The following is a 23,132-nucleotide window of genomic DNA, read 5'->3' as shown; positions in this document are numbered from 1 at the left end:
TATAAAATCATACAAGCCAGTTTAAAGCCAGTTTAAAAGTTTACACAGTACACATTTTATTTCTCAATATACATACGTATATGAAGAGAAAAGACTTTCTTTTCTCATATTTCTGAGCTGAAGTTATGAGGCTGACAAAGAGCTCATCTTGTCCATTAATTCATCTTTCTTCTGTATTATTTCTGGTCCACTGTCTGTAAGTAATGACAGCCCTCTGGGACATCCTTTATTTTAGTTTCGACAGATGCTGTTTTCATTCCTGGTCTCCTTCAATGCTGGAGACATTTTTTCAAGTCAGCACTTCACTAAAACAGCTGACCATCAACATTCTGGTCTGGTTGACTGATCTTAGTGCAATTTTTAAGAAAATGCAATCCAGTGTTAAGAGGTTTTATTCAACATAAAATCAGACTACTTCCTGTTATTTTCCTTCTCTCTTCACCTGTCAAATATGCAGCCACACTGAATGTTTAGGTGTGCAGAAAGTGTTCAGGAGAGCATTTTCAGAAATGTTTCCCCATAATATTTATGTGGTGAGTAACCATGCATAAATTATTCACACTTTGTTGTGGCCAGCATTATATGCCCATGCAGTAACGATAACATTTACAGCATTGTTAACATGTCAAGGATATACTTTGAGCTGCAGAAAGAAATTCCCACTGGCATGAATCCAACATGTAACTGACTGAATGGGAAGCAGGAAAACTGCTGGTGATGGCAGTTTCCAGGCTGTATCTCACTGGATCTGTCAATAAAAGTTCATGGCTGCCATAACAGCAGACAGGAGACAAAAGCTCTGGTTTCAGGCAACAGAGAGTTTGCATATATATAGTAAGACTGAGAGTGGCCAAGCAAGTATATGCAAATACAGAATGAATACTGAACAATATACAGTGCTTTAAGCTAGCTGTTTAGGAGCCTGCATGCAAGTAATAGTTATATCTTTATATCTAATTATATTTTGAAGGCTGAGCTGTCATATTAAACTAATGAACAGGGTGGGGTGCTAAGTTAACTTATATTGACAATGTGGGTCTTCATCAAAAGAGTGCTGAAAATGTTTGAACCTTTTCCTTTTCATTCAAAGTTAATTTATTAACTGCCATTTATTTGGGTCCTAATGGGGTCTGGAAGCTAAAGCCTCAGTGATTGTTCCATAGTAACGAGGCAAACGCCATTTACTGCATTAACATGACCTCAGCATCCTCTCCTAACTTGCCTCTTGCTAGAGGTTAATCAGCCATACTGCTGTGTGTATAAGCCTTCTAGTTTTTTGCCCAAATCAGTGCGTAGAAACTAAACAGACATTTTACTGCTTTATAAAATGACAGTACCGCGCAGCTTTTCAGTGCTCAAATTTGCAACTGCATTGTCTTGACCAATCATTCTGAACCTTATAAATCGTTCTTTTTTTCACCTTTTTTTCACCTTTTTTAATTTATTACAACGAAATTGAGGTTAACCATAGTGACATATCTCATGCAGATGTGGTTGGAAATGGCAGTGAATGATTAACATACAAGAGAAGATAAATGTTGCTGTCACTATTGGTTCTGCTGTGTGAACTCACTGACCGAGGGGCTTTCAATAGCAATGGATGATTGTAGCTGATAGATTTTAATTGGATTCACTATATGACAAGTGTAGAAATATACATGAAATTAAAAAAAAAAAGGTAAGTAGTAAGTAGTAATAATAAGTAGTAATAAAGTGGCTGACACTGAAAAGTGGGTTGGAAGTGGGAGAGGACATTTTCAGAGGAAAAAGTCTGGTAAGGATCCAGTGTGTTTGTAACCTTGTCTTACACCATATAAGCACTGACACACATAACCCAACATTATTTGATATGAAGCAAAAGCTCGTGTATTGAGTATTGGTGAAAAGGCGCAGTTTATTTATCAGGTGCTCTTGCTCTATGAGATCCAGGTTTTCTTTGTGTTTGTTGGTTTGTTCATGTATGCATGGTGGAGCTTTTCACGATGCTCTGTGCTTAATGGAATTAATGTTTGCATAGTTTAAGTTCTACAGAGCCCCTGGAGCCCTGCATAAGGGAAATCTAGTGTGCATCGTATACCAGGTAGCATCAACTAAGTGGAGCCTGGGGTGCTGTGCAATGACAGGAAATAGATCAGGGATTTTTTAACTGTACTTGTTAAGTTAGTACATTAATGGAGTACTATTGAGTAGTATTCTCATGTTTTCTTCTACACTGCTACTACAGTGCTTTGTTGTGAAGTCAATTTATTAGTTACTGTAGTTTTTATTGCCATGCTTTTTATAAATTGGGCAGACAAACAGATCACACAAATAATACAGTATCAGTGCAATAAATCCTACTCTGTTGAACCTTATGTCAAACCTGCATAAAGGGATTTTTGGCTACCTGGGGGCAGCGCAACAGGCTCTAAACAGAACATGGACATATTATCACGTTATAAGCTTGTTATGGTGAACATGTCAGCAATAGTACTGGAATTCCAATATCCACTCTCTTTTTAGATCTGCTTTGGTCTACCGTAATTTCCCCGTGGGGAAATTTCCAGATCTTTAGCTCCTAAACGCTCCAGTAAGTTCACCAGCTAGTTGCTAACTGTGTCTGTGAGTTGTTTAGTGCTGGGCAGGTAGTGTACAGTGTGTTAATCAGAACTTTTATGCTGAAAACAGCTGCCTGCTGCTTCTGGAAAAGATGCTGATGAGAGCAGTCAAAGTGAACCAAAGCAGTAAAGTTGCAGGCTGTAAAACCAAACAATGAACTGAAAGATGTTAAAATGCTCCATAGAGCTGAGGGGAACTGCGGAGTCGGTTGATGAATCTCTATGGGCACGTCACGACGAGTGACACCATTGACGAATTACACCTTCGTTATTAGATGCATTCAGTGTTTCCCCTACCATTGCCTTGTGGGGGTGCCCCCCTCAACGGGACCCCCTGGCCTCAACAAGCGGAGCGAAGCAGAGGAGAGACAGGTTGACAGTGCGTTACGTTAAGTGCAATAAAAGCTTTCCAGCAAGCATTATAGATCCCTCTAAAGCCAAAGATAGACAGACGTCGACCCCAAACATCTGAAAGTCAGTCTAAAATATCAGTGTTTTATAACAGCACACAATCTGGCAACAGTGGTGTAGATACTAGCGGCTTTGCTGCTGCTGATGCCAGGGAAACTATGCCTGGCCAGAGCACTAGCAACATTCCTGCTGTTACAGCTGCACGCCCTGACACGCATAGGAAGACAGGCTGTCAGAGAGGAAATACTCCTCCTGGCTCTAAAAGACCAGTGTAAGGTTAGGTGCAAACTCTATACTCTATACAGTGTAGCACTTTTAGCACTCAGACCGTGATCAAACTTGAGGCAACAGCTTCAGAGAATTGATCGAATATAATAAAAACAATGTACTGAAACAACCGCCCCCCAAAGCTGTCAACCTACAGGAAACATTGTCATTGTTAATATAAAAAAAACAATTAGTGCAGCTTTAATGGACAATTTAAATAGCTTGTAAATATATAAAATAAAAATAGTAGTCCAGTTGATTTTAGTGGAATGAGTGGCTAAACAAAAAAGAAACAAAAATGAGCAATTCAATCTTTTGTCAACTTTGTTATGCTTGAGTTCTTAATGATTCTGGATGGTAATGGTACAGCTCTCTTATTTACAGATATGTTCCAAAACTACAAATGCTCTGCTAGTTTGCAAGGATGTTGGTAGGATGCCACATACTGTGGATCCATTATGCAATTCATCAGACAGACAGTCTGATGATGAATAGGCCTCGGTGTTGCTTAAGTTGGGACTCACATGCATCCATAAATAGCCACAGAGGCACTGGTGCAATTCTTTCAGGTGGTGTTAATATGTAAATACATCTCCAGTGCAGTGTTTTCTGTTCTCGCTGCAGGAACTTGGAGAAAAGGGAGAGTTATTTAAGCAGAAGCGGATCAGTTAAGTATAATGTTGCTGTGTTTGATGCTTTGCACAACAGCATATCTTGTTGATGTTGGTGTGTTTAGTCAGGTGTTACATCCTCTTGAGGCTGATTTGAGAAAAGAAAGAAGAAAAGAGGTGGTATTTTTGAGTAAGTACATTGCTAAGATTCCTTTTGTGTTGAGAGGAACAAAGAAGACAAACTGGTTACGTCATGGTTTTCCCAGACGAGCAGTGGCAGGTTGATTTAAGCCAGTTGTGCTAATGAACCTGCTGGCTGTGCGGGCTATGGAGTCAGCAGGACGGCACTGATCTCTCTGTTGGTATTAATGGACACCTGACACGTCTCCGTTTCACAACAAGAACCAAACAATCCCTGCCAGATTCATTAAAATGTAATGCAAATTGTTTTTATTAATTTCTTGCAGGACAATGTAATTAATCATTCGCAGTCATAAGATAATTAAATCCGGTGTATCTTCAGTTTCAGCTGCAAATTGTTGGCCCCACATTGAGTCTTGTGTAGTATCTACTTGTCTTTGTTGGATGTTAATATGAGAAAATCAGCCTCTGTTTTGTGTCCTCAATCTTTAAACCGTGTATAATTATCTCTGGTGCAGTGTTTTGATGATAATTTCCCTCTATTCTCAGGCAAATCACAATTGAGGAAGGTGAACAGAGGGCTAAAGAGCTGAGTGTCATGTTCATAGAGACTAGCGCCAAGACAGGTTACAACGTCAAACAGGTGAGTGAGTTCAGAGCAAGTTTGGTTCTTAATAAGTCCTTAATAAAGAATTACATGCCACAGGTTCCTCTTATAGATTAGATGATGGTAAGGTCAGTTGCAATTTGATTTAGTTTGTACCCCTTGCTGCATGTATCTGCATATTAATGAGATTTGCTTGAAACTATTATGTCATCTCACTGCTTACTGTAACAGAGTTCTCTGTACTAGCACATATTTGATTTTGAGCCAAGTGTTGGTTTAAATAGTTCTACATTAATATGTATGGATAAGATTAGTCAATGACCTCCTGAGCATCCAGTAGTGATCATTATATCAAACTTATTATGGCAGGATATGAGGCAGCTTAAAGGTACCCTATGGAGTTTTATGTGTACATTCAATGTTTCTCACCAAAACACACTTTGTGTATCCTTCAGAACTAACAAACGTGTTGAATGCATTCCCTTCCTCATACAAACTAGTTCTTTCGAGAATGCCCAGGCATTTCTTCTTTACTGTCTTTCCTGGCGCATTGCTACGTTTTTGGCGCAGTACCACCACCAGCTGTGGATAAGCGGTATAGCATGAAGCTGGTAACTTGATATGTATCACGTCTAAGTACTCTTAAGTGTGTATGCATTCTTGTGTGCATGCAGAAGATACAAACTCACTAATTGAAACATTTCTCCACATTATACTAGTCGTCAAAAACTCCACAAGGTACCTTTTAAAGGCCTCTTGTTTTTCATACTAAATACAACTCTTAGATGCGCAGGTAAATATGAGTGAGTGAAATATTTCTTCCTGTGTAAGTCCATGCTGCCACTACCAGCATCTCACCAAGACGGACTTGTGCATGTATAAATTCCTTTAATGGCATTCAGTTACACTAATGTTTAAGGAGGTTCGGGGGCTGCAAATACTAAGAGAAGCCTGGTTCAGCAACAGAGATTTGAATCCAAACAGATGTTTGTTGTTAAAAACAACGACTGTCTGTTAAGTTAGTGAGTAGTGAGACGAAGGCAAACTGTATTGTGTCTCTCAGTGTATGGTGTTGGAAGTCGCCACTCCTTCTCACCCCATAGCAGCACAGACAGAGGAGGCTATTCTTCACCTTAGTTCAGGACTGTGGACACTAACAACAAAATGCCAGAGTGGAACATAGTGGTGTAAAACCTGGAAAAACAAAGGTCACAGTCCTTCCTCCAAAGGCTGCAGTGTTCACACTGTTTGGCTGTGTCATCACTACCCACTGAGTTACTGTGTCAGCAAATTCAAGCTTTTAGGCATCAATTTAATGATCATCTATGAAAACTAATAAGTGATATAATAAGACTACTAATTGACTGTAGGGCTGTAGCTGACCAAAGAAAATCCTGGTTGACTGAAATCGTACCTACTCTTCAACCGATTGGTTGGTCGCAGGGGGGAAAAAATGTACACATGATCTCTAGCTCACCTAAATCAGCCACAGTGTGCTGAGTGCACTCTACCTGGCAGCTTTATTAGCCTAAATGAATTATGAATAAATAAGCTAGTATTTTTGCAGCATAACATATTGAAATATGCTAATTCTGATATGTTAATACTCAAGGCATCAAGCATTAAATAGGAAAGTTGACAGGAGCATTCTAGCACAGACAAGTTAGCCTACCGTTTTTAGATGATATGCCGTGCTGGTTGTTGAGCTGTGATGTGAAAACTGCTGTTAGCAAAGTTTACACCCAACTTTTTGGTGATCTGTTTTAACAAAATGCAGCCACACCGATGACTTCTTTGACATGGTGTCAGTTAGTTTGTAGCCAACCATTCAGTAAATGTTCAGTAAACGTTCAATAAGGTACACCCTAGCAGTTTCCATTAGGTTGGCAAGTTCAAAGTTGTGGAACACCCCCACACACACACACACACACATACATACTTTTGATTTGAACGGCATACACGTAGAGATATTTTAACCACATGGTTAATATCCTAATAAATTGAATATTAATAAATGGCTGCATAGAAATTAGGAAAAACACTAGAACAGATTTTGACATGTTGTTTGCAGAAATATGAAATATAAATGTTTTGCAGTAATTCTGCTAAAACATGCAATACACTAGTTTTGGTCTGGATATTAAACTTTCACTTTTCACTTTAAATGGACTGATTAACAATGTATCAAAGGGCCAATTGTTAGAAAAATTAGACGAAGTAAGTTTTCATGTTTTGTATTCCTTACTTAGTCTAAGAGAGAGTGTCCTCCTTCTGTTTCTTTCTTTCCAGCTGTTTCGGCGTGTGGCAGCTGCTCTTCCAGGGATGGAAAGTATGCAAGAAACAAGCAAAGAAGGGAGTATCCTTTGACCAATTTACATATCATGAAAATGTTGTGAAAAACCTATTTCAGAAAAAATAGTCTGAACTCAGAGGAGACATTTAATCCAGATGTGATAGCATCATTCACTGCTATCTTCTAAATTAAGAGCTCCAGGACTGGAGTTTGTACACTAACACCTATTTAAATAGATGTCAGCTACCTGTCCAGTTAAGTTTTTTCAGTGTGACACTCTTGCTAACTGTTTTCATCAAGGGTCCCAGACGACTGGAGGGAGGACCCGGTCAGTCAGACAGTAGGTGCCTGCAGTTTCGTCTGTGGTGGGTGAGCAGATTTGCTCATTTAAACCAGTGACAGGAGTCTATGTCCAGCCATCAGTCAGCCTTTAGTGCTGCTGTATACAACTCTCCTAACTGGCAACTCATATCTGCTGCTCTAACCGCTCCACCTGTCAATGGACGCTGCAGCACTTTTTCACTCTCACAAAACTAAATTCTAACATTTTATTCTTCTAGGAAGTAGCATTTAATACTGCAGAATAACTGAAATATCACACAGTTATTGAGAGCCCCTTAGATACTTTTGTAGCCTTACGAGTTATAAACACCAACACACACAATGCTGAATTTATTTGTTTTGACTACATCTCAGGAGTGAATCTACTCAATATTCTCTTTATGGAATAATTCACAACGCTGAAATGTTTATATCTGATGTCAGAGGAGATAAATACAGCAGCTGAGACAGATTTTAGCAGTAATTTTCTTCAGTAACTAAAGAGAGCCCTTAGGCTGTCTGGGCTCCTCTCACTCTCCTGTGTTGGTTTTTACATATATTTGATCTGGATAACAATAAGACAGCCTACATTCTATACTCAGACTCTTTTAGACCTAGGTGTGAAATGTCCCAAGTATAAACAGTGCACGTGTACAAGATCTGAAACAAAGCCCACTTCTGTCCACCAGTCCCAGTCTTTAATTTAAAGAGGCATTCATGCATTATACTTTGGTTTGATTCTCAAAGCCGTTTAACTCCTTAGAGCATGTTTTGATTTGAACCCCCTACAATTCTGTATGTACTGTAATCTAAGCATTTAAAACAGTTTAGTTCATTTAAGACTCTTTCTATACAGCATCAATCTGTGCAGCTTTACATTATCCCCCTTTTTCTTGTGCTGTTACAGTTTTTATTGATTTTTGTTTTTTATCTAAAGAGAAAGGAGTATAAAACAACAAATGCACAACAGATAAAACACATAATTAAAAGAACCTAACAACACAGACCAACCAAGATGGCAGCACCATCACTGTTAAAGTCCATTATCACATCCATATTCCCCACAGGCAACGTTTAATATCTATTAAGTTTTATCCTGTGATAAAAGACCATTCCAGCCAGTCAGATATATTTCTTTACAGTTACTATTATTATTAACAGATAGGTTTACATTTTCAAGTCTGCCTTTAAACAATACTTGCATGCCCATATGTACATTTTGCCTGCTATAATCATTCTTCTGGTTCAAACTGGCCCATCCTAACATGCTTCCAAAAGTCTTCATAGTGTAAAAGCTATTATGAGGCTTCAGCCGTCTTGAGTTAGTCAACGCAAGTAGATGTTTTCCAAATTATCAATCGTTTTAGTCAAAACTCTCTATTTCCCTGGACAGTGTTTTGGATTTCTGAGCTGTCTTGGAAGGATAGAAGCACAAAGAAGGAATGGTATCCACTTGATTTGTCTAACTAAGACTGCTTAAACCTCATATTAACTTAAACTAAACTTTGGATTGTATTTTTGCCCAGAACAGGTACTATAGATTTTGCCCCCCATAACTTGCTTTTAAATCTCATTAGAAAGTGATAGCTTAATGGACAGTATGAACAGGAGGACTAGTTTCAGCAAGCGAAGCCTGCAGAGCCTCTTTTATTGTTTATATGGGCACCTGACATTTGTTTTAAGACAGACATGAGAAAAAATGAACCTATCCTTTAACAAAAGCCATGCTGTATATTCACATCTTGACTCTTCCGTTTACAAAGTATGAGCTGAAATAAAACCCGTTACAGAGAAATCATGTAAACAAGACCTGTCACCTAACAGACAGAGTAGAGGAGGCCCTAGTGTCAGAATGCATAGCCACCCTTACCTTTAACATCATCCCCTCCTTTCAACATAACATTAAGCTGTAACTAATTCTTTTGCAACTGTCTAATGCAAATTTGTTGTGCTGGAAATGCTGTCCCTTGTAACTAAAACGAAGGCTATGAATATTTTTGTTATGCACTGCAGAGACAGTAGATTAGCAGCATTTAATGTTGCCACTGTTTCTCCTCTGACAGCGCCAGCCCTTCACATCCTCCTCAATACACAAAGCAGGGTGCCATCTCTATGGTAACTGTGGGTGAATTATGAAAATGCCTTTGATTTTAACCATGTGTATACACCACTGTCATTTCTCGTTCAGTGTGAGGCTGCCTCACAGGATGTCCTGATTATCAGTGCAGCATGTATTTGCTGTAACTTAAACATAAATCAGATGCTGACCTTGGTGTAGTGAAGGGATGCCTACATTTGGTCTGCCTGTGCATCCCTGATTAGACCCCACTCATCATACTGAGAGTTGTCCAGCCTTTGCTTACAGCATGGCCTCAATAATAAACTCAGTCACCTAACAGCCGTCTGAGCTGTTCAGATGAGCCTTTTGCTTTTTTTTTTTTTATTGAAGTCAGCCGTATTTCCTTGTTATAATGCATCAGCCAGTTACTTTTATCTCTCATCCTGTTTTTTTAATCCATCTTAATGGGGCATAATGGATGTAGGAGTGAGCGGGTGTGCGGTGAAGTCGTGGTGATGGATGGAAGATGATGACAATACCTCGGCAGCTCTGTGCATCTGCTGACACTGTCACTTAATGGAGCAGCTCCTCTGTTGTTATTGCACTGTGAACGGTATTGATCTCACTGGGTGAAGGGCAGGAAAAGACTTAGATCGGGATACATACGTGCATGTTGTACAGCCTCAAAGTGCCTGTATTATCTCCTACATTTTTAATAAGCATGCACTAGATATTTACATTCACATAACCTTGACACATACACACATAACCAAAAAAATTTTAAGAAGGGAACGTTTAGATACTATATTTAAAAGTGTTTAAGTTTTATCACCATGGTTTCACTTGTGTTTCCTTTAGAGAATAAGATTTATGAATTTCAGTAGATATTTAAACAATACTCACAGTGTGTTCTCCAATGCTGCCAAGGCCGTCACAGTCGTCTGGTTTCTTTCTGAGACACAGTCACAGTGGATTATCACGACTGCAGGTCTGCAGACAGAGATCGAGGATGCTTAGGTGCTTGACCCAGATCAAAGTGCCGGGGTCATCCACGTTGAGGAGAGAGTCAGAAAGTAAAATTAATCACACCGGACTCATGTTGATCAACAAGAGGCACCACTTGAAATGTTGTTTTAAATTCATGTTTCATTTGTACATCATGCTGGTTCCATTTAGAACATTTTCAGGCAAAGCCATATGGTTTAGATTATGCCGTTTTAGGGGAGATTGATGGGGTGATTGTCACTCTGTTGTGTCCTGGTGAAGCAGTTAAAGCTACACTTGACAAGTGAACATTACATCTGTGTTTTCATCATAAGTCATAAAATATACAGTAGCTGCAACAGAGACCAGTGCAGTTTTCCCCCTAATTAAGACCCCATAGAATCACTCAAACATGCCCTAAAGCATTGTGTTGTCAGGTATACGCCTGTTCCTGTGCTGTCTCTTGAAGAACAATAATAAGGCACTCTCCCCAGAGCAACTGGACTCGCCAGTGTTACGTCTTTGGCTTTCCCATCCACCTGGGATCTTTTAAGATACTATTTTTGAAGCTTCTCTAATCAAGGCTTTTGTATTAACACTGTATCAAATGTCTCTATGATGTGAATGGGTTCACTTACAGTGATAAACTCACAGATAATTATCACCCAAGTCTTCAGTTCCCCTCAGCTCTGTCACGCTTTTTAGTGTTTTTTGGCTTATTGTTTTGGTTTTATGGCACTGCAGCTTAACTGCCTTGGTTCAGTCTCACGGCTTTCATCAGTGTTGTTTACTTCTGCAGCTGTTTTTAGAAAAAAAAAAAAGCTCTGTTAAACCCATTTTACGCTACCTGCCCAGCACCAAACAGCAGATCAATTTCACAACTAGCCATTGGAGCATTGTTGATGTATTTGAGCATGGAGCAGCTGAATATATATTTCCCTCAGGAGCTGGTGGATAGCAAAACAGATTTTCAAGCAAAGTGAATATTGGGTTATATTCATCAGGTGGCCAGAAAACATGTCTCCAAATGAATGCTATTGTTGCTCAGTGTCAGGACGATGCTTAGTGCAGCTTTAAACCACCGACCTACAGCTATGTAAAACTCTTATCTTCATGAACTATGTTGGTATACCCCTACAATTTGAAACAAATGTGGTTTTCTATCTACCGGTTGCAAAGTTACAGGAGTTTTATTCACCGTTCAGGTGGAGCTATAGACTGTACCTATACACACACACACTCACAGGCATCAGAGGACTAAAATATTCAAGGCTACGGCTGCTCATTTGGTTTGGTAATATCCGCTGCTGAAGTAAGGCCTCCAGATTCCAGATGGGAAACAATCCAAACGGGAAGACTCAAGTATATGTTGCATTTAAAGACTGCCCTTCATATGACACCGTGTCATGATGACATGCTAGCATAAAATATGAAAACACGCACACATCAAGTTCTGCATTTAACATTTAGCACCAGCTGGAGTCCCAGTGTTGGATGGGTATTTGAAAGCCACAGTGGGACTGTTTCCAGACCAATTTAGCATACAATATATAGGCCACAGTTTTTGTAGGCCCCCCTCCTTACACATGCATAATGTTCACCAGAAAAAATAATAAGCAGGAGCCTGCTGCTACATCCAGCAGAAGTGGTATATGGAAGCATTTGCAGCATTCAGTCAGGACATACTTCTTGTCTCCTTAAAACAGATGTGGTCTGTCTCTCACTTTTACTGCAAAGTTAAAAAAAAAAAATGGTCGGGAGAATTAACTGGGAATAAAAACCTAACCTGCATTGTGGGAGAAAAAAGCAAAATCCTTCTGATTTACAACAACTCATTAACACAGTATTGTGCGTCAGCTTTAATTGTAGTACAGCATTGCCAGTATCTGCAGCCAATATCCATTTGCAGTTTATTACCCCACTAACAATAGGGGAGCAGATTCCCTGCTGAGCTGAGTAACTTGTACTTGTTGTCAGAGGAGGATTTTTAGGATATTTACTTCCAGCAACAAACTCTTCCACCATATCCAAAAACTACTTAAATCATTGGTTAGATATAAATTTATTAGGAATAATATTTTAAACTGAGTGTCTCCAGTAAATTATACAGCAGTTTATTGTTGACTCACGTTTTAAGTAAATTGGCCGTTAGAATTGTTGATGCCTGATTTGGAAAATACATGGCGTCATACGGTGTAGAGCACCATCTAGTGCTAATAAGGTGGTATTACAAGCCCTGCATTCCAAATACAGCTCGTCTCTGAACACAACATGAAAAAATTATAAGAGAACTATCTGCATTTGCTCTTTGAAAAGAGGAATTCATGTGCATGTAAATGATCAATAGCAAGTGTATTCAAAGCTTCCTTAACGTTCTCCAGTGATCGACATCAAGTTGGACAAGCCACAGGAGCCCCAGACGACTGAAGGCGGCTGTTCCTGTTAATACTCAGCACCTGTCCTGGGGAAAAAAAAGAAAAAAACATCATTTACACCACATGCTTGTTATGTTGCTTCCTATTGGTTAACATGCAGTTGACTTTGCACGTTGAGAATCTGGCCTCCTCACCCGACTATTGGTCACCAGTTGGAACTAGCAATATGTGAATTTGGTTCAAAAGTAGTGTAGCCTACTTTGTTAATGAAACTGCCAGAACAGTCTTACAACTTGAAAAAAACAAAAAAAACAAAAAAAAAACCCCAAAAAGATGAATGTGGGAAAAAAAAAAAAGATCCCCGAGTTGCATATTATGTGTATACAATTTTTTTAAGTAGAAAAGCAAGTTTCCCCACTTTGTTTTTTGTATTTTTGTATATTCAGGAAAAATCTCTCTGGAACGTTTTTTTTTTTTGTTTATTTGTTTGTTTTTGTTTTTTTTTAAGATGCAAACAGCAAAGCTCTGTATTTGAGAGCTGGAAAAGAGCAGATGGTTTTAGATGTATTCTTATGGATGTCACTGTTGTTATAGGCAAAGATGGAGGTCCTCCCTACATTATTACCCAGATGTTGGCCACACCAAACTCTTGCCTAACCACTTACATAGCTATTCTTACCTTCATGCCTACACTCAGGCTTATGAGCGAAACATAACCATGTTGAATCTTCTGCCCGAGCCCAGTCTTGCGGTATAGTGGACCAGTCACAGCGCCCGTAACCCCAGTGTGATCCATAATTTTGCGTTCTATAAGTTACAGGACAAACTGAACAGTAACATTTTGAGTATCTAATGCATGCCTAGTTTTTGAGCATAGGTACTGTCGACCAGTGTACACAAGTTTGAATATGTTAATGGTAACATTACACCAGTGACCTAATGCACTCTGATAACGACTAGTCCAAGTCTTTTTGTTAATGAAAACTGTTGAACTGGATTTGTATACTTCAGAAAATCTTTTTTGTCGTGTGTGTGTGCGTGTGTGTTAATGTGTGCTTTCTGTATAGGCAACATTAGAATGCAGATATATAGAGGGCCATTGCCAAGTCGTGTCATTCTCGCCACATTACGGCACAATGTAGGTCACCATTTGTTTGCAGGATGTCTTAGACTCCCCCACTCACAACAGTAGGGTGATAGCTTGGTAGTTGTGGTTACGATAGTCTGCACATGATAAGTGAGCAGTAGAGAATCAAAGCCGTTGCCTTGTGTCACAGAGGAACGTAAAGACAGTGTTCCCTGTGTGGTGATCCGTAGACTTTAATGCAGGGTCTGTGATCAAAGCGGACCTTTAACATTGTAAACCAGTTTAATTCCTGTCAAAAGACTAATTTGCACATGTAGACCCTTCAGGTTAATATGAAGTTCTCAGAAGCTTCATTATAAATGTACAGTCACTTAATTTAAGACCTGTCTGATTGTTATAGAAACTTTCACACAACGTGTCCCCACTGAGATGAGGTTTTCTTTGCTGCTTGTGTTTAAACTGACTACTGATGTTGACATAATGCAATGTTGTCTTTTTTTTTGTTTGATTTTATTATTTAATTTTTTATTTTTTTTAATACCAGAGCCTGGTATCATAATGTACTGGAGGTGAAGTCAGCCAGTGTTGAGAACACTTTTTTTTTTTATTTGACTTGTCTTTGAAGTGAAATCTCACTGCACTTTTTAAGAACATGTTTTAGAGTTAGAGTGACAATGTAAGTCTTAGAAACATGGTTAAAAAAAAAAAAAAAAATCTTTATCTCCAGAACTTTTGGGGTACTGTGTCTTAGAGTAGAGGAAACGTTTATGAATTGTTCACACATGTCCAAAAAAGGGGAGCACTCTTGTTTAAACTAGTGAACCTTTCTAACCCACATAATGAGCCAAATAATAATAATAATAATAATAACAATAATAGTAATAAGAGACCGAGCTGGATCAAATATCACAGGAGATCTTGACTGGAACACACTCTTTGGTGGTGAAGGGAATGACAAAGACAGGTTGCATTTCAAGTTTCAATCGCTCAAAATGAAAAAAAAAAGTCTAATAATGTATCAACCGTCTGTGCTGCTGCCTATTTAATTTATTGAAACAGGAATGTACTGCTCTCATTACTGACCACACAGCCTTGTAAGGAGAGCGCTTTTTGAGAAAAGACTCAATGGGTATTTATTTTTTAAATGTGGACAACATGATTGATCGGTAGCTAGAGACATTCCTTTTAGTTTATCCTTAAATATGAAAGTAGAGCCCGCCTCTGCTTCCTAAAGGCCCATTTTAACATTCCCTTGAAAATGGACCAAGTGATGCGACGCAAGTCTTTGCGTGTTGTGCTGGGGCGTCTGCATTTGAGGATGGCGGCCATGGCCGTTCCCTGAGGGTGTGTATGTTCTGTCACAGCTCTGTGCAGCAGACCTGATCAGTCCAGAGCTGACTCTCCATTCACACTGTACAGAGATCTAGCATGTCTCTCCAAATGATTAATAAAGATGTCTTATTACCTAAGTCATGCAGAATGCGTTTTCTTCTTTAATCTTTCTTTTACACTGCACCCACCGGACTTATCTGTACAGTATTATTAAATGACACGCTAGTAATTAAATGTCATTGATAGATAGGCTATACAGAACTGACATAAAATGTCAAATTCAACGTCAGTTTCAATGTCAACAGTTGGGTCGAACGAGTACTGAACTGAAGTATTCCTACATGTTGTGGCACGCATGGCTTCTAGTTTGACACGACATCAAACACCCCCAGATCCTATGGATGACTGGATATGATTCCTGTCATCTGAATTACCTACGCTACTGGCCAGGGCTGGATAAACAAGCAAAGGGGGCCCTGGGGCAGAAATCAGCCGTTGTGTTATTGTTAATAAATATTATAATTTTATTAAATGCTGATTCGTTGAGGAATACACACAACGTAAGCATAATATTAACTGAAATCTTAAAGGTATTGAAACAGAATTTTAAACAGAGGTCCTGTTCAAGACAGGTATTTGTTTAAAAAGCAGAAGCCACCTCAGGAAAAGTTTGACATTTTGTTCAGTGAGAAGGTTGAAGCCACTCTTACGTATGTCTGTACGCTCAGTATGATGCTGCCACCAGCCGCCAGCTAGCTTAGCTTAGCATAAAGGCAGGAAACAGGAGGAAGCAGCCCGTCTGTCTCTGTCTGCGAGTAACAGAACCTGCCCACCAGCACTTCTAAAGCTCCGTAATGAACACGTTATACAGCAGGTATCTTCCTTGTTTCAGCAAAAGCCACAGTGTAAAAATGAGAGTTTGCTGCATTACTGGGGTTTTGTCCTGGGACCAATGACTTGCTGGAGTCTCTGCCGGTTACCTGGAAACTGGACCTGGTCAAGAAATTATTCCAATTCAGCGTACAGGCATGAGAGTGGTACTGATCTGCAGTTACTCGTGTTACTGAAAAACAACTTTTGGGGCCCCCTGAGCTTCTGAGGCCACCTGGGGTAGCTGATTGCTTTACCCAGTCGATAATCCAGTTTTGGTGTTGGCACCATATTAAAGTTGTAGTTTAGTTTGTTGCATTTTCAGAAACACACCAGCACGTCCAGTATTTATGTTTTATTCCAGGCACTCACAACACTCATTCAGTGTAGTACACGTACTCAAAAAGGAATGCGCTACTGCATGTTGTAATGGGCAGAACTGAAGAAACCGTCTTGCGCCATTGTTTTGACGCAAAGACTCATCAACAGAAATCCTGTCATCGAGTGTGTTTGTGGCTCTTAACTTCAGTCAGACTAACCAGAGCAACCTGCAGCGGTGGATTTTGTCTAAATACATGCACTCAAGTACTGTAGGTTCAGTACAGTTTTGAGATACTTGCACTTTATTGAGTATTCCTCTTTGATTCTACTTGACACTTCTACTCCACCACATTTCAGAGTTAAACACTTCATTTTGTTTACTCCAGAACATCTATCAGCTGTACTTACTGGGGACTTTACAGATGAAGAGTTTAAATACAAAACATGTGACACTTACAGGAGCCATATTGCTGCATAATAATTGAGTACCTCTACTTTTTAATAGGTTTTTTGATAATACTGTTGCACTGATATAGGTAATCTTGTGTGTATTGGAGTATTTTTATATTGTAGTATTGCTACTTTTACGTGAATAAATGATCCGAGCCCTTGCTCTACCACTGCCACCCTGCACTCTGGAGTTGTTTGCTTTTTCTTTTCCGCCCTAATCCCGGTGATCAACACTACCAGGACCACATCGGGAGCCGGTAAATACATTGCGAAACCGAAACTGGCCCTGTGCCATTTTCACAACCCCGTTTCTCTTTGTTTGTTCTCTGCCGGGCTGCTGCCTCCCTGCTGTAGTCCCGCCTGCAACTTGGACAGCCGAACGCTGCTGATGCCAGATCATTCAGCACTCGGATGCAGCTCCCTGTTTGGCATTTTTAGAGGAGCTGAAGTCAGTCGCTGTGCTAACACTGAAAGATGGGAATATTTAAATGGTATCGAAAGGCAAAGTAACACAACCGCCTTCAGGTCTAGTTAACAGGTGTACAGTTAAGACGGCCTTTTACGACTAGGTGGCACCAAAACCAGCATCTCTGCTAACACATTTCTTGCTCCTTCCAGCGTGGAAGGTCACCAATGACCTTAATATGACCGAGATGCTAAACACATTAACACATAACAGTGACCTTGATCGGAGATTTAATTCTACTTAGCATGCATGTGTACAATCCGCTTTTATTTTCAGAGCGGTGCTGGCTGTTCATTTTGGAACTGATATGTGCACATAAGGTAACACAAAAGAAAAAAAGGCCATTTCCATGAAAGCGATGATCCAGTATTCTAATATCTTCTAACATGGAATATTTGCCAGATGCTCATTGAATGGGGTTTATAATCCACTTTCATGGCTGAAGGAGTCTTTTGTGGCATGTTTTTGTTCTTTATCGTCCCCGCAAAAGTAACAGTCACATTATGCGGCTCAGGAATCTCCTCCTGGCTTCACTTATTTTTAGTCCCTTAAATTCATAATGTGTCATAAATGATGCACGGAGTAAAGTGCAAAAGTGGCATGTCTTTGCTTTGAGCTCATGATTCTTTTAAATGAGTCATCTCCCAAAGCCGCATGGTATGATCAGCATTAATTAGCAAATAAAAACACTGATAAAGAATTCTTTCAAAAATAGTGTTTATTAAATACTTTGTCAACTTGCTATCATAAATAAAGAAAACAGTAGGTTATATTCAGTGTCCAGCAGTGGATATGTAAAAGGGAACGTCCTCAGGAGACCATCTGTTGTGAGGAGGTCTTGGGGTGTTAGCCCCACTGGGACAGCTGAACCAAATCCCACATCACCAGCTGGGGGAATTAAGCCTAGAATAAATAATGGGGCGACGGGCCACCTTTGGCTGAGGACAAAACAATGTCTTGACAGGAGCACAAATGGAGTCTTGGTCCTAACGGCCCCAACTTTGCTTCCACCTGACAAGCTTGTGTCAAGTCTTCAAGAAGCATCTAATATCCTGAGAACTGCAACATGTCGCATCATTCTTGGTCCATCTCTTCTTTTTCAAAATGTCTCTTCAGTTGAAAGCCTGCGCCAGGATTTCATTTCCCTTCAAAAAAAGAAGGAAACAAAAAAATATTAGCCCACATTTGAACAAAATCCGTCGGCTTTTGTCTCGGTTTAGCACAAAGTCAGGACTTACACGTTGCTGCCAGGCACGATCCTCTCCTGGTGTTGCTTCGTCAAACTGAACTTTCGGAAGAATGCGGGTAATTTGAGCTTTGTTCTGGGGGACGGCAAGGAAGCGCTGAAAAATAAAGGTTTCTGTGTCAGAATGTGCCACTGCCGAGCTGAGGTGCTAATGAGAAGCTTTGTGGACAAATCTACTGATTACCATCGATGTGCGAATCGCTCGGCATGGCTGGAATTTTGTGGAATCAGCTTCAAATTCTTCAAATTCAACACTGGTTTTACAGAGATAATATTCTCAATCTTTGACATTTTCAGTCCTGACATGACCCTACAAGTGTTTGAAGGAAACAACTCTTAATGTTGAAGCTACTTTAAAGAAAATAATAACAATAGGAAACAACAAGAGGTCAAGGGTCACACATTTTTAAGTTTTCTGTTTGTATATGTCTCTGCTCATTTAAATAGTCATACTCTGACTGAAAATGCCCAGAAACAGGAAGGAAACTGAGCCTACGATTGCAGCAAACCAGTAAGTTAGTAAGCTTTCCACGTGTGTGTTGACACTGTCATACCCACCACTCTGCTTGTAACGAGGGTTGCTGTTTGGCCTCTGTCCTCTCCCCCTCAGCTTCCTGTTTCAGTCTGCCCTCCTCCTCCTCCTCCTCCTCCTCCTGGGCCTCTGCGTCCACGTCCTCCGGTATCTGCTCCCACAGCCTGCTGTTGACCCACAGAGCTTCCTGCAGGCTGAGGCCGCGGCCTACGCAGGTCACCCGGCGACACAGAGGGCAGCCCACGGTCAGCAGCCCGCTCCTGGCCTGCGACATCGTCTCCAGGCACGGGTCGCAGAAGGTGTGCCTGCAGTGGAGCACCCGGGGGATCCGGTCCATCCTCGAGTAGGGCAAGAGGCAGACGCTGCACTCGCCGTCCTCACACAGAACCATGGTCAAGCTGAACTGGGGGACCACGCTGAGGATCGAAACGACTCCTAATGAAATGTCTCCCTGGAACCTTCCACTATTTCGCAACTGATACTGATGATAAGCTCTTGTGGAAGTAGATGGTTGCTCCAGGTTCCCAGTTTGCTTCTGTCTGTGAAATAAAATTGTGGTTGAAGTAGTTATGGGATGTGCTGTTGAGATCAAACTACAAACTTTCTCATACTGGTAATATTTGCAGGGCAAGAGATTTTTTTGGATCTATTTTGAATTGGAAATATCGTAATCGTCTTTCAATTTGTACTGAATTCAGACTTTAGTTATATTTTTATTTAAAATTAACAGTGAGATGTAATTTTGAGTATAGTCTAAACTTTGCTGCCCAGGGAGAAATAACTTAAAAGGTAAAGAAGTTAGAGTTGCTTAAGTTTGAAATGGTTAACCATAATATGTAGGGATTATTCCTACCTAGTATTACTGCATTATTTCAGACATGAACACTAAATATAGAAAAAATCTAAGAGAAAAGAAATCAGTATCCTCTAATACACATCATAGCTGAAGAAAGACACGTGTTTGTGTACTTACAGTTTGCATATATTCCGTGAAAGACTCGATGCTCCTTCAGACCAGTATTAGAGCACTGTCCCTGTAGGATGTGCTGCACAGCCTCGCTGCGGTGGATGGACAGGGAGAGCCGGCTCGTCTGCCGCCTGTTGGGAGTGTCTGTTGTGTTTTGTGTGGGCGGAACAGAAACGTCCCTCTCTCTCTTCCCATGCACCAAACCCTCACTACGCAACAGCTGGGGAAGCAGCAGAGCGACGGAGACGCTCTTTGTTCAGTGTTTGACGGAGGACAGCTGGAGAAACGAGTGTGGTGAGTGGCAGGAGGAGGGGGGGTGGGAGGCAAACAGTGGTAATGAGCATAGTTAGACTCGCCCCCTTTCAAAAGGTACAACTGTCGTTACAAACTGGTGTGTCTTAATATGTAAGGATGGATTGACCCATAGATTTTTCTCGAAAACGTTGGGCTCGTCCGGGATTTGAACCCGGGACCTCTCGCACCCAAAGCGAGAATCATACCCCTAGACCAACGAGCCACACTTACCTCCTCCAAACGTTGGATCTAAATACAAAATATCCACTCAATATTCAAATTCTCTTGGTTTTATTGCTTTTATTTATGTTTATGATATATATTTCCATCCTGCGTGTTTTCTACGATCTTCTCTACTCAAAAACCCGTGACACGCATAAATATCCCTAGCACAACTGCAAAGGCTGGAGCTACCGGTAAGGCAACCCTACCGTTAAAGTAAAGTTCGGTGGCCAACAAAGTGTTAATATTAACTCAGTGTAGAGTATAACGTTTTCCTTGTAAAACGTGAAAATTTCTGTCCTTGATACACGCAGCTAGAGGTAAAGAGGCCGTCAGCGTCTGCAATAAGACCATACTGTAATCCAGTAGATGTTTTAAATTAACGCTAACGCTGTTTGTAGGAGCAGCCAGCTGCAGATAAACGCTAGCACATAACTGACCCTAGCGCCATTCATGCAGTAGCGCCAGTCGAAGCTTCTCGAAAAGTAGGGCTCGTCCGGGATTTGAACCCGGGACCTCTCGCACCCGAAGCGAGAATCATACCCCTAGACCAACGAGCCACGTGTCCAAGGGAGCCGACAAAACTCATATTAATAAATTCAACAGTCGAAATGACGAACTAATTCTGCTTGTGTGTACTGATGATTATTTGGATTACCTATTGTTTCCCTTCTCAGTACAGTCCTTGTGCAACTTTGGCCTCAGACTATGGAAATGAAGGTTGTCGAGACAGGCTGTAAAAAAAATAAATAATAAATTTATCACTGTAGCATTATGTGGCTTTAAGTAATAGACCCGTGGGATATATAGTATTTTAATTTGGTTTGATTAAAAGAGGTTTATGAGTTACCAGGCCTGGCCGCAGAGCTCCACCAGTAACCCCAGCGCTGTGGAGCAACGTACGGCGTGCTGAGGTCACGGGTTGGAGGTGGAGTTACCGCCTTACATCCCGCGAATCCATTGAAGTGCAGTTCAGTTAACGATGTAAACAAACGTAGTTAGACGCACTGAAACTTGTCGACTTTAGCTTCTAGCGTGTGCTGGCTACGTTCGAAACTTCAGTCTTCCGCCTACCGCATTTAGCCCTAGCTATAGAACCAACCAATCATTTCAGCTCACGCAGTTTAACTGGCGTCGCCGCAGCTCATTGTGGTTATGGTTAGCACGTAACGTCAATGCTGTCACAGGGGTTGCCAGGTTAGTCAGCGTAGCTGTTAGCTAACCTGAGGGAAGTTAAAAAAAAGTGTTCGCAGGGACAGTAGACTGTAAGGTAGGTGATAACAAGACTTGATTGACACTTCCGAGCAGATGGAGGCTTCCTTGGGATCCCTGCCGAATCCTGATCTCAGGTAACGTGTAACTGTGGCTAAAGCCGGTGACTACCTGACTAACTCGAGCTACTTCCATAATATCACGGGCAAGCCGGTGATGGTGGGCGCGCGTAGAGATGGCACGCTGTCGGTTATGTGGTATCTTAACGGGTCTCGGAAACATCCACCGTGATTCGATGTTTGTGCGTTTGTATCCCAGCTCTGTCCTGTCATCGTGTGAGCCGGAGCTCCAGGAGCTGATGCGACAGATCGACATAATGATCAATCATCAGAAGAGGGGCTGGGAGGCTGAGATCAAGGCCATGGGGCTCAGGCTGAAAAGTGGAGAAGAGGAGCTGCTGACTTCCAGGAATCTCATTGAACGGAGGGACCTGGAGGTGAAGTAGAAGACCACTTAACTACTTAACTAAAGTTTTAATGTAGTGTTTCTTGATGCAGCTGAGACACCGAGGCTTCTCTGTTCCATGTAATATGGGTTTTCATATCTATGCTGATTACTGTAGTTCATTAGTCATATAGCTTGAATTGAGGCTTAACATTTTCCTTGCTTATGCCACGAGGAATATGCAGTAAACAGAACTGTTGCTTGGCACTTATGCTGCTAAATGATGATGTTATGTCAATGTTTTATCCATATCTTTACAACACCACCACCATCTTCACCCTGTTCACAGATCGGATTGCTGCGCAAGCAGCTGGAAGACGCCCAGACTGATCGAAAAGAGTTAGTTGCAAAGTACGAACAACAACTGCAGAAAGTCCGCGAAGAGGTGAGACAAATTTTCTGTTATAGAATTTAAAAAAATCAGTCAGTCTGTCAAATGGTAGTCTACAGATTTGCAGACTCGAGGTTTCTCTGGTTGAAAAATGGTTCTGCTTGTATGTATTTGACAATGCTTAATTTTGAGAATCATCTTCCAGCAGAGTTACAGTATGTTCATACAAGCATGTTGAACTTTTTTTTTCCTGCAGTTAGATAAATTAAAGAGAAGTTACCACAAGCTTCAGCGCAAACAGCTCAAGGAGACCAGTGGAGGAGCAAAAGAGATGGATCTTTCAGGGGTGACCCAACTGCATGAAAAAACTGAGGTACAACAGTCCATTTCCCTTTGCTTCTTTTCTTGACATTATCCCAGTCACCTACGAAATCCCCTTTACTGCCATCTACCGCTCAAGTTGAGCAAATTTATCCCTGCCTGTCCTTGCAGGAATATCGTCAGCGCTCTGCGGAGTGGGAGCAGCAGCACATCCAGTACCAGAAACAGCTGACGGCACTGGAGGCCCAGAACGAGAGCCTGACCGATGAGCTCGCACATGTGAAAGTAAGAGCAACACAGGCGATGTCAAG

At 40.9% G+C, this 23,132-nt stretch overlaps 3 protein-coding genes and 2 non-coding genes across 10 annotated transcripts in view; 2 read left to right on the top strand and 3 right to left on the bottom strand.

Annotated features, from left to right (window-relative positions):
- Nucleotides 1-12,989, top strand: part of rab6ba (RAB6B, member RAS oncogene family a) — a 46,958-nt gene extending 33,969 nt beyond the window's left edge. For both annotated transcript variants that reach the window (XM_040127684.1, XM_040127685.1), the window contains exons 6-8: nt 4,577-4,670; nt 6,924-6,990; nt 12,673-12,989. In XM_040127684.1, coding sequence (XP_039983618.1) covers nt 4,577-4,670; nt 6,924-6,990; nt 12,673-12,737 — 226 coding nt within the window. In that variant the 3' untranslated portion in view covers nt 12,738-12,989. The remainder of the gene's footprint in view (nt 1-4,576; nt 4,671-6,923; nt 6,991-12,672) is intronic.
- Nucleotides 12,990-17,928: 4,939 nt separating this feature from the next.
- On the bottom strand, nt 17,929-20,227 carry im:7152348 (uncharacterized protein LOC559250 homolog). Of its 3 annotated transcripts, none has more exons than XM_040129368.1 (4): nt 19,944-20,227; nt 18,997-19,509; nt 18,431-18,535; nt 17,929-18,337 (listed from the first exon to the last, which is right to left on the bottom strand). In XM_040129368.1, the coding sequence occupies exons 2-4, from the start codon at nt 19,359-19,361 to the stop codon at nt 18,292-18,294; spliced, it is 516 nt and encodes a 171-aa protein (XP_039985302.1). In that variant the 5' UTR covers nt 19,362-19,509; nt 19,944-20,227; the 3' UTR covers nt 17,929-18,291. The 3 variants fall into 3 exon arrangements, with proteins under 3 accessions (XP_039985302.1, XP_039985300.1, XP_039985301.1); XM_040129366.1 differs by having other exon boundaries at nt 18,997-19,505; XM_040129367.1 differs by having other exon boundaries at nt 17,929-18,316; nt 18,997-19,505.
- Nucleotides 20,228-20,382: 155 nt separating this feature from the next.
- On the bottom strand, nt 20,383-20,454 carry trnap-ugg. The gene has a single exon. It is a non-coding gene; the product is annotated as a tRNA-Pro (tRNA).
- Nucleotides 20,455-20,941: 487 nt separating this feature from the next.
- On the bottom strand, nt 20,942-21,013 carry trnap-cgg. The gene has a single exon. It is a non-coding gene; the product is annotated as a tRNA-Pro (tRNA).
- A 337-nt stretch (nt 21,014-21,350) lies between these two features.
- The window catches only part of cep63 (centrosomal protein 63), a 31,236-nt gene continuing 29,454 nt past the window's right edge, over nt 21,351-23,132 (top strand). For 2 of the 3 annotated variants that reach the window (XM_040129150.1, XM_040129151.1), the window contains exons 1-5: nt 21,352-21,802; nt 21,984-22,161; nt 22,459-22,554; nt 22,757-22,873; nt 22,993-23,106. In XM_040129150.1, coding sequence (XP_039985084.1) covers nt 21,762-21,802; nt 21,984-22,161; nt 22,459-22,554; nt 22,757-22,873; nt 22,993-23,106 — 546 coding nt within the window. In that variant the 5' untranslated portion in view covers nt 21,352-21,761. Of the gene's footprint in view, nt 21,803-21,983; nt 22,162-22,458; nt 22,555-22,756; nt 22,874-22,992; nt 23,107-23,132 lie in introns of all 3 variants that reach the window. The other variant, XM_040129149.1, reaches the window with a different exon arrangement.

This window comes from Xiphias gladius, chromosome 6 (assembly GCF_016859285.1).
Source record: "Xiphias gladius isolate SHS-SW01 ecotype Sanya breed wild chromosome 6, ASM1685928v1, whole genome shotgun sequence".
Taxonomy (NCBI): Eukaryota; Metazoa; Chordata; class Actinopteri; order Istiophoriformes; family Xiphiidae; genus Xiphias; species Xiphias gladius.
Note: the sequence above shows the minus strand (reverse complement) of the source record. Positions and strands in the feature narration are given on the sequence as shown.